An 11,824-nucleotide genomic window follows, 5' to 3' on the forward strand; every position below is an offset into this window, starting at 1 on the left:
CGTCGAATTGAATATTCCAAGGGGTGTCTACGAAGTGTCAGAAACACAGGCTTGCCGATAACGATTGCTGTCTGATGGATGTATTGTGAATCACGTGGGCTCGATTAGATCATAACGTATCTAACGTTTGAAAGCAGGCAGTGTTTATTAACTCTGTTGTCGTCTGATGTCGCAATAAAGACACAATATCCAGTATATATGAATATCAAGCTTATGGTTGTAAAACTCGTTATGTACGTACATTTGTAACGAATCTTTCGCTTTTGTAGAAATATTTCGCAAAGACAAATGCGAAAATTTATTCTTCCCTGCATGTTACACACTTTGTGGTGGATCATCGCGAAGGTTCGATTTGACATCTCCGGCAATTAACGTTAATCTCCATCGGGACCCTTACTCGTTAACGATTCATTTCCTTCGTAGTTGGACGATCGCACGAGCGCCTTGTCCGCCTCGGTGTCGATTCGCCTCGGCCAAAGAAATTACAAGAAAGAAATCGTTCGAAAGGACTTGCGCGGTGGTGTTCTCCATCTACATAGTTGGTTTTTGCTCCGATCCCCATCCGTCGTACCAACGACTTTCTCGGAACGACAGGCGTAACCAATCCCTCTTGCTTAGTTTTTACGAACATTCGTTTTATCGCGTAAAATTTCGCCGAATCAGCTCTCTCGCGTGCGTTCCTCTTGTACGCCATAGTAAAAATCTCCTCTCCCGTATTAACCATTTGGCGCTGGCAACTGACCTGCGGACCATAACGAGTGACCAAATCGTATAAAACAATTCGTCGCTTTCTTTTCAAGCTCGTCGGCATGATATCACTGGATAGAAATTATCGAGAAGCAATAAATTTATTATTTGCTTTGCCTGGGTTATACTTAAATATACTTGAAACTGAGAAAATATTACAATTTTGGAGGTTAACCCCTTGCGCTGGCAATTGATTGCGGACCATAACGAGTGACCGAACCGTATACAATAATTTGTCGCTTTCTTTTTCTTCTGAACTCGTCGGTATCACATCACTGGATAGAAATTACTGACAAGCGATAAATTTATTATTCGTCCTGCCTATTTTGTTTTACTCAAATATACTTAAAACTGAGAGAATATTACAATTTTGGAACAAAAATTCTCGACGTACGTGGCGCGTCATTCGAGCGCAAGAGGTTTAACCAACTGACTGCGGACCATAACGAGTGACCAAGCCGTATACAATAATTCGTTGCTTTTTTTTCGAACTCGTCGGTATATCACTGGATAGAAATTATTAGTACAAGTAATAAATTTATTATTCGTCTTGCCTATTTTGTTTTACTCAAATATACTTAAAGCTGAGAAAATATGACATTTTTGGAAGAAAATATTCCAGCGCAAGAGGTTAAATGCATCTCAAACATTATTTTCGACAATTTTCTATAAAATTTTCAAATTATTTTAGCTAAACGAACGGCAGCTGTTTACTCGCGTGATGTATTGTTGGAAATTATAATTTAAAAATCGTATGTGTTGTTGGAAATTGTAATTTAAGAATCGGCGTGTTCGAAATTCACGAAAACGTCGCGGATGAAATTTGGGAAAATAGGCCGTGTTCCAGCAGTAGCCAGCAGCGAGTGAGTCTTCTTTCGAGAATTTCCTCGAGAGTTTTCCTTGAAACGTGCTCGTATATTTCGAGGTGTGACTTCAACTCCTAGACTTTATCGAGCTGTTAAATAATCGTGACGTGTCGCTGTCTGCTATGTGCTGGCGATGAAGTAAACTCGATACCACCGGTGTTACGTTGTGTAATGTTGAAATTGCGTACCGATGATTCGGGATACCTTGGTGGATCGAATGAATCGATTTTTCAGAGTTTCTACGTTTCTGTTGTTATTGTATAAAAATTCTATTGTATTAAACACAATTAACCTAGTTTGCCTAAGTTTTTCTGTCTAATTAAAAAGAAATAAAAGGAAATGAAAATCGAGTCAATATAATAATTTAATATTTTATTTAACTTAGTTGATCCAGTGTGTATTAGTTAGGTACCAGCTTGGCGCAGATGAAATATTTTTCTCACAGAACACATAATTTCTTGGAAATGTTTCTTATAGTAACATACGAAAGGAAATGAAAGTCAATATTTGTAATAATTTAATAATTTAATTGGCCGTGCTGTTTTTGGTGTCAATTGAAAAGAAATAAAAAAGGGAACAAAAATCGTGTCGACATTTGTAATAATTCAATACTCTATTTGTAACAACTATTTTATTTTAATAATTTGCACTTTAGGTTAGATTAATATTAGTCTTCTCGCAAAACACAATTTCCTGGATGTGTTTTTTTTAGTAATATATAAAAGAAAATGAAGATATTTCTTAGTAATAATAAGAAAACAAATCAACGTGTGTAATAATTTAATATTTTATTTGGCTTAGCCGGTTCGTGTGCGTTAGTTAGGTACCAGATCGACGCATATGGAAATATTTCTCTCACAAAACATACAGTTTCTTAGTAAACTTGTTAAAAAGTGTAATATCCAAAAGTAAACATCCTTTCGCAAGAGGTGAAAGTTTTCTAAATTTAATTGCCAGTTGCCATTTGGTTCATTTGAATACAATGTCAGTAAGACAGTGCGGTATTGGTTAGGACGAAGGACAGTCGTCGATAATTTCAATTTAAGCTCGAGAAAATAAGATTAAAGCTGCCCGTTGCAACAGGAAGTAGGCAATTCCTCGTACAGATATTGAATTACCTATTATATGCATGTTTCGTACCAGCGGCTGCGAACATTATATAACGAGAAACAGAAGCCGCGCTTTAAATCCAATTTTTTTCTCTGTAATTTTGATTTCTTTGACGAATGAGAGCTTCGTGTTGACTTGAGAGAAGTTTCACTGTTTTTTGGAGTAACTTAAAAAAAAAAAAGAAGAAACAGAAAAGAAGTTCAATTCGAGGCGCGAACAAGGATTCTAGAGAAACATAAGCGATAAAGGAAACGGGATAAATGGCAGAAAGGTTGTCAATGCCCCTTTACATAACGAATGGGGAAGAGAAGCAAAAGAAGAAAGAAAAGGTTGGCGAGAATTCCGCAAGCAAACGACTAGGCATCGCGCTCGGACCACCTCAAACGACTTCCGGACTGGCGTTGGAATGAAATAAGATTAATAAGACCCCTCGGGCTGGTACACCTACATGCATATAGGTGTATATTTAACCATAGGTTCGTCGGCGAGCGCATGGCTCGAGTTCATGGCATCGTTTGGGGAGCAGAAATATAATTCGCTTCTTCTTCTCTCTCTCTATCTCTCTCTCTCTCTCTCTCTCTCTCTCTCTCTCTCTCTCTCTCTCTCTCTCTCTCGAGAAGATAGCTCGATTCGAGCGATCGTGATCGTTCGCGCGATGCGAACTCTACAAGAATGGAAATCATGAAGTGGAAGGACAAATGTTAATTCGTTCTATTAATGTCTTGGATCTTCATTCTCGGTGTTCGTAGTATTGATATTTGTCGATTTTCTCAGCTTCGAATGATATGATTTTCAAAATATAGCAAGAGGTTCGCGAGACGTTTATCCAACCCAGTAGGTATGACAGAGTCAAAAATAGATGGTCAGTGTTTGACGTTGAAATAGAAAATCTTAGCAACTATCGAGGTATTATTTTACGTGTAGAACGTAATTGCAAAAGAATGAATTTACATGAGAAAGTTCACGTAGTTAGAAAAGAAATTCAGAGAATGTGAAGTGGAGTTCGTTGGCTGGTTCGTTCATTTTCTGTTTTCACTGCGATCAAACGTTGGTTAATAGTATACTGTTACATTACATACTTTGAATTGCTAATAATTATAGATGACAGGATCTTTATAGCTTCGACATGAGTAATTGCTAATATCAGTAATATTTCTAATGAAGTAATAATAGATGTAAATGCTAATTCCGTATAATGTGAATAAAGACAGCAAATAATGAATAATTATTCTACAACAATAATGAGTATTACTCTTGTGAGTAATAGTTAATATTAGCTACAACGAAATATTACATGTTTCAACCGACCAAATACGAATGGAGAAAACTATTTTTAATGCTTTTTGGAGAACTCATTGCGCAATATCGAATCGTATCTTTATGTTTCTCTAAAAATATAACTCTAGTTTATATACACGCTTTCTCACGTGTACTCTACACTCCAGAATATTCGTTAGGAGTAATCACATTAATTGTACCAATTTTTATTTTATTTTTATTACTTTTATCAAGCAATGATAAGACGAAAAATTAAAAAATTTAATTCATTTAATCAATTTTCATATTTATTTGTTAACATTTTTATTATATTATAACGTGATCAGGAATGTTGTTATTTTATTATTTATATGTAATCCTTGCCTAGGCGGCTTAAGATGGCTTCCGGTTTACAATGAGTTTACGTCTTTTTTATTTTCTACTTCTATAGCTAATCCTTAGTGTCTACGTCTTATGGATCTAATTTGTCTTTTGCTCATCCTCTTGTAAGAACTATAAGTAAAAGTGAAAAAAACCTTTCTACTGTCTTCTACCATTGCTTCTTCTTTGGTATTGTCTTGCTGCTTCTTCTTCAGTCTTTTCCCCTCCTCCACGTGATCAGGAATACAAACTAGAGTAATTTTGCAAGCGGCTAGAACGAAAGTAATTTACACGAAATGTTTCGAAATATTTCCTACGTCAGCGTCGTTGATCTTTCTGTAAATTATCTTACGAATTTTACACGCGTTTCACAGCGTTTTCTCGCAGCGTATTTCCAGCGTTCGAAACAGCGCGAGGATTTCGAAAACGTTCCTCGGCGATCTCCTAATTTTAGAGAAGGTATTCGACGATTCTCCATCATTACCCCGACCACGTTTATAAATATGATCTCACGGCGTGCCGCGAGAATGAAGCTGCACCATCGGGGAGTTAATGTAGCGGCTCGCATTGTGATTTGATGGATTTCTTCCATCTGTCGCTGGTGGTTTTGCTTCGAATCGACAGCGACGAACGTCTCTTACAAATTACTTCAAATGTAACGTGCACGACTAATAAAAAGAAAAGAAAAAAAAAAAAAAGTTCAAATTTCACCCGTTGAAGTTCATCCATTGAGGAGTGTAGTACTTGCCCAACAAGTATCTTGCTTCTTAATCGCTATTGGTCTGAACGAAGATTATAAAAGGCCTATTCATCGGAGGCTATTTTATCGTACCCGTGCCATTTTAATCATGGTGGAGAACGATACGGAGCAAGATAAATCGCAGACTGAATGCTCTTTGAGTCTGAAAGTCAGAGTTTATCAGATCCGCTTGTGCTAAATATTTTTTTTTTTTTTATAGTAACTTTGGTATTCCTTTTTCTCGCGGAGGTAGATGTCAGGTAAAGAAGATCTTTTAAAAAGGATTTACAATTAGTTGAAAAAAATGATATGTGTCTGTTAAAAATTTTTAATGATAATTAATATTTAATATTTAATAATTAATATAATTGTAATATTGTTATATATTAATTATAATTATAATATATATAATATATTAATAAATTAATATCATAATTAATAATTATAATATTAATTATATTAATATAATTAAATAATTATAGTTGTAATTAATATAGTTGTAATATTGTTATATTAATTATAATTATAATATATATATAATATTATATTAATAAGTTAATATCGTAATTAATAATTCTAATATTAATTATATTAATATAATTAAATAATTATAATATTATCATATATTAATTATAATTGTAATATAACTAATATTATATTAATAAATTAATATCATAGTTAATAATTAATATTTATAATATTAATTATATTATCAATACAATTAAATAATTATAATTGATATTTAATAATTTTATACACTTAATACGGTATTTGATAATTTGAATATTTTTAAAAATGGAGACAGAACCATGAAACGAACCGCAATAAATTTACATCGTTATCCGTGACGTTGTGGTTTATCGTTTAAAAATTAATCAAAATCAGTCTGAATTCGCTCGAACGTAAAAAAAAAAAAAAAATAGGGTATCGAGAAAAGGCGACTTGATTTTTTTCTTCGACAGACAGAAAAGGAACAAGGTGCGGAGGAACGATTGAGAGCAATTGAGACGATCGTTCGATTTGGATCTGTCTGACTTTAAGCATCCACTATATTCTACGTCGTGTCGGTCAGTCGCAGACGTTCGTTTGAATGCTTAAGTGTGCACTTGAGTCTGAATCTTCGTCTGTAAAAATGCGAGCGCCGATTTTCTTTCTTTCTCTCTCTTTTTTTTTTTTTTTAGGAGAAACAACCTCCACATCAGACAGACAAGACAAGTTTCGTTGAGCCTAGCGTCAATTAACGAATAATTATTCACCTTGCTCTAAAAATTCCCCTCAAAAGGGTGAATTTCTTTTTTAGAGCAAGATGAACTTTATTTGCAAAAAGTTGAAATGGTTTAATTTAAGTTCGAATTGAAAACCTGCGTAATGCAAAATAAATAAATGTAAATAATAGTTGCCTGCTAACGAACGTAGCTTCATGCGGCGCGCACTGTCAAAAAATCGGTAAAACAGGTCTCTTGAGACCACAGCCATCATGCACGAGCGTGTACATACGTTTGTACGATAGCGTTGGAAGAGTTGGTCCACGATCGTAGAGAAACGTAGTTGAGCGAAACGAGCATGCGGCTCGCTTCCGCGTTTTCTTCGCCGCGTAACGGGAGCCGCGTGATTGATGATCGAATCGCGTGAAAGCTGCTACGAATTCGCCGGCGCGCTCTTCCAGAGAACCGGAGGAACGTGTGTGGCGTATATTCGTGTGTGCGTGTGCATAGCTCGGTGAAGTTCAAAGCCGAGCACACAGGAGCACACAGCGGCGGGGAAGTGTGATATCAACGCGACGTCGACGCGCTTTCGAGCCAATTATCCGCGTTTAATTTCCCAAAGACGTTGACAGACGATGCTACCAGCGCGGTGTTTCGGCGACGATTCTCCGCTTTTCTCTTTGGTTGAAGTTACGACGAAATCGGCGGCGTGTTTCTCTTCGATCGAGTTTTTCGACACTCGACGATTTCAGTTCTGACGCGTCAGTTCCGATCCAGAGGATCCTCGAATTCGCTCAAGTGGACTTTGGAAACTAAACCAAATGTTCAACGTCAGATTTATGTACGTTCGAGTGTTCCTTCTCTTTTTTTTTTTTTTTTTTTGGCTTTCTCGCAAACAGAAATTAAGTTTCACTCACAGCGAACGATTTTCAATCCCTGTATTTCAGACATTTAGAACGGAGGAAATTAAGATAAGTGCTGTTGCAGAGAAGAATCTACGAAGTTTTTACATCAAATAACCATGGAATCGCGTTTTTCAAGACTAACTGTTTTTCACATTCTTTTCTGGAAGAGAAATCTTCTCAGTAATTTCACGCATCGGAAGTTGCATTTATTAATATGTCGGTCGTAATGCTACGTTATGCGAGCACTGAATGATTCAATCACACCGTGAACTTGGGAAACTATACTATGCTACAATGGCTACTGTGGACTGCTTTTGTGAAAATTCTACAGGGCTGTGTTACAAATATTTTTTCTATTTTTTATTTTTTTTATTTTGCAAGAATTTCCACTCTTATCAATTTTCAAGGATGGATATTTATTGAAACATTCTGTAATATCTATCGAGTTGCGTAACTACGCGCACACGTTATCAGGAAAACAACATACTTATCGCAAGTCATTAAAAAATTATGATAAAATACATTTTTACAACGCGAAAGGAAGAGAAGGTGAGAGAGGTTTTATTTCGCTTTTCACGAACAAATCATCTTCGAATAACGTAAAGCAATGAGATACGCTAGTTTAAATCAGATCTGGCCATTTTGAAAAAGTTTTCGTGCAATATTATCTTTAAGTTATTTCAGAAATGCAATATTATCTTTTAAAGTTATTTCAGAAATGATCTATTTGTAAAATAAACGGAATTATATTATTAAGCATCTCGTATAAAAATTAAATCAATTTACTTTCAGTTGAATGATTCATTTGTTATTTCACGAAATAAATTATTTGCTATTTGCCAGGATTTTTGTTTGTTTTGATTTGATTCTGATAGAAATAACTGAGGTTTCTCGAGGTATAACGTTCAATGTTTATATGTGCTATTTCTCGGCATAGTTATTACGTTTATCTACAGATTGAAAATATCGCTCGATTTTTTGATGACGATTGAAGAAATTTAGATATGTTACGTGACCACGTATTAATAAAGCAAGTACTTTTAAAATATTTTCATTTTGCAACTTTAACAGATGTCCCTAAATGTTTGAGGAAACGAATCCTATTGAAAGACAAATTTCTGCCCTGATAACGTGCATATAAATATAAATTATAATAAATTATTTCGACTTTCATTCATTTTTTTTTTTTTTTCATTCGAACGTTTCGGTTTCATTGATATTTATTTCGAATGTTATTTTAATGACATCAAGTAAATATTATTTTCTCAAACAATCAGTTTTTCAATTTATTATTCGCGTAATTTCAAATTCCTTCCAACTGACCAAATGACACGATACGTACCATAAATAAAATGCGCGTTCTCTGCAAAAGATATTAACCCTTTGCGCTGGCAACTGGTTGCGCGGACCATAACGAGTGACCAAACCGTATACAATAATTCGTCGCTTTCTTTTTGAACTGATATCATTGGATAGAAATTATTGAGAAGTAATAAATTTACTTGTTTGCCTGAGTTATATTTAAATATACTTAAAACTGAGAGAATGTTGCAATTTTGGGACAAAAAATTCTCGACGTGCGTTGCGTTGCGTTGGTAACTGATTGCGGACCATAACGAGTGACCGAACCGTATACAATAACTCGTCGTTTTCTTTTCCTCTCGAACTCGTCGGTATGATATTACTGAGTAGAAATTGTTGAAGAAAGAATAAACTTATCATTTGTTTTGCCTGGGTTACGACTTGAATATCCGCGAAACTGAGAAAATATTACAATTTTGTAATAAAAAGAATTCTCCACGCGCGCGGCACGCCATTCCAGCGCAAGAGATTAAAGAATCACATTGTTTCAAAAATTTATTCGCGATCGTCTCAAGACGAAGCTCGCGTGTTTGAAAAAAAGGTCGGGAGGGGACGACGAAATTCGCGACGTGACCGACGACGAGCGAAAGAAAACAAGGGTGGAAGAAAAGCGAGTGTATTAACCGGTGTGTTGGTTTTCGCAGCGCAAACGGGAGGGCGCCAGTGTCCAGCAAGCCACCCCTGCCTCCACAGCCGCCGCGCGTCGGGGCGCTGGGCTCGAGATCGTCGACGGGCGCGTCGGCGGCGTGTTCGTCGCGCCGACGCGCGGCCACGGACCTTGGAAATCCGGCGGCCATCGAGATGGCGAAAGCCCGCACGATGCAGGCCGCCCAGGAGCGCCCGGTCGGCCTGCTCGAGACCGACCTCGACGAGGCTGTGCCGTCGACGACGAGCACCACGACCATCACGACGACGACCACCATCAACAACAGCGTGGCCGCAGCCGCCGCCGCCGCCGCCGCCGCCTCTGCCTCTGCCTCTGCCTCTGCCTCTGCCACCGCGAACGCCGCCGGCAAGAAGACCAGGAGTCTGCTCAATCTGAATCACACCTCGGCCGCCCCGCGACCCAGGCCCGAGCACGCCCTCCACGTACCCCAGTCGCCTGTCGCCGCTTCGCACAGGAGCCCCCGCGACGACGACGCCGCCTCCACCATCAACCAACGGCCACACAAATCCATGGAGTTCCTCCTCGACAAGGAGAACCTGCATTTCGTCAAGGTGAGTTCCGAGTTCTATTCTCCTCTCTCTCTGTCTCTCCCGCGGCACTCGTTTCGCTCTTGGCGAGAGTCCTCACTCCGCCGTTGCAGCGGTTTTATCGCCAGTTGCACGCTGTCCTCGCGTCCCGATCGTTCCATTGTTCGTTAACTGTTAACTGTTAACTGTTGGTGTGCGAGGAACGTGTCGGATGAACCTGATGATACGCAGGATGGCGATAGGGGTGGTATGTACACACGTCGAAAGACGAAAAGATCGGGGAATAAGAATGGGGAATTGTGCGTTTAACGGGGCGAGCTCGCTGCTGATCGTCCCTTTGCATCGGTAGCATATGGTAACATCGATCGCCGCCTCGATGCGTCGACGATTTCTCAAACGTAAAGCGTAGTTTTCTTCGGACGTTTTTCTACGTTTACGCGTTACGTACTAACGTAACGTGTGCGTATTGATAATATACACCCAAGGCGCGCGCACGGTCATCGAGTCGAGAGTCGTTAATTGCCTGACGTATTTTTGTTCGATCGTCAATTTAATTAATAACGAGCCAACAGCGTTATTAACACTGCTGCGCGACGTACACTCTCTTGCGTATATTATCGTTATCGGTAGAATATCGTGGCGATAAACGGAGCGTCGAACGGAATGTAACGTAATGCACACGTGATGTCGTATATCGCGAAAAAAAAAAGAAAAAAAAAAAGGAAAGAATAACTAACGATAACGATCTTTGCTTCGAGTAGAGCTATGTCATTTTGTTGCAAACTACTGTGTTGGAACGAGGTTGAAAAAGGAATCGTCGAGTCTCGGGCCTGCACAAATAGTGGAACAAGTAGGGAAAGGACTCCCGGGAAGCCTTCGAGCGATGTCTCCGTCGCGATTGCTGCTCGATCGAACGTGTTGCTTTTCAGGTTTCTTTTCGTCTTCATTTGCGCTTTGCTGTTTCTACGTACAGGCTTCGACGCGAGCATTTCGACCCGGCAACGGTTATTAAAACCGCGACTCTTCAACTCTTTCCGCGTACGTTCGTTAACGAACGATTAGAGAGAGAAAAATTAGTGAACAATCGGCGGAGAATTAGCCACCGGATGATTGTCGAAACGAACTGATCACGTTGGCAAAATTATCATACGAAGCTGGATTTATTAATTTAATGCGCGCTCTTAATTTCGTCCGACAGAAATTTCGTCCTGAATTATTTCAACGCATTGCTATTCGTTCAAATAATTCCCGGAGCGTGGTTTACGCAAAATGCTACAAGTAGAGATTGAGATACTTTTTAAGTTGTTGAATACTAAAAAAATGTTTTTTGAGAAATATTAAGTGCTAAACTTGTTGTGTTGTTAAGTAAAAAAAATATTTAAACAACTCTGTCGCATCTATGATTCAACGATATTGCAGTTGAAGGTTAAAATGGTTACCTTCTTGTCAATAACTCAATTATTCAATATCACTTGACTGTACGTACTGAACTATAGAAACACTGATCGTTCGCGTTTCGTATTTCTATAGCGAACGAACTGATAAGATGGCCACTCTAGGTCTGTTGGAATTTTTCCATCGTATTTATTTATAGAGTAAATACTTTATTATTTTGACATTTGACTCTGTTTCGAGCTCACGTTGAGGTTCGTTTGAATAACTGCAAACGCGTCCACGCGTTTCAGATTGATACAGCGTAAGCCTTCAACCTTTGACATTTCTTCGATTAAGCGGTTTGAAGCGCCACACCGATTTCCGTATCGAGTCTGCTGTTCAAAACAATCGACAGACAATGCGATTCGCGATATCTAGCGAGAAACGTTGTTATTCCTATAACAACGACGACAACAACTTTCAGATTGAATTGGAAACACGTTGAACACGCTCGGCGATATTCGTAACATTTCTAAAACTTTCACTCGACTTTTACACTCGATTTTCGTCTCTTCGAAAATTCCAAATCATTCTCGAGGGATTCTTCTTTTTCTTTTTTTTTGTTGTTTTTTTTTTTTTTTTTTTTTTTTTTTTTTTTTTTTTTTTTTGCACGTGCATCCGGAG

The 11,824-nt window shown here is 38.1% G+C and overlaps 1 protein-coding gene across 14 annotated transcripts in view; it reads left to right on the forward strand.

Annotated features, from left to right (window-relative positions):
• The window catches only part of LOC122534927, an 81,814-nt gene that overhangs the window by 19,669 nt on the left and 50,321 nt on the right, over positions 1 to 11,824 (forward strand). For all 14 annotated transcript variants that reach the window (XM_043666018.1, XM_043666020.1, XM_043666019.1 and 11 more), the window contains one exon: positions 9,217 to 9,790. In XM_043666018.1, the coding sequence (XP_043521953.1) occupies positions 9,217 to 9,790 (574 nt within the window). The remainder of the gene's footprint in view (positions 1 to 9,216; positions 9,791 to 11,824) is intronic.

Source organism: Frieseomelitta varia, unplaced genomic scaffold, assembly GCF_011392965.1.
Source record: "Frieseomelitta varia isolate USP_RPSP 00005682 unplaced genomic scaffold, Fvar_1.2 scaffold_65, whole genome shotgun sequence".
In the NCBI taxonomy this organism is placed as follows: domain Eukaryota; kingdom Metazoa; phylum Arthropoda; class Insecta; order Hymenoptera; family Apidae; genus Frieseomelitta; species Frieseomelitta varia.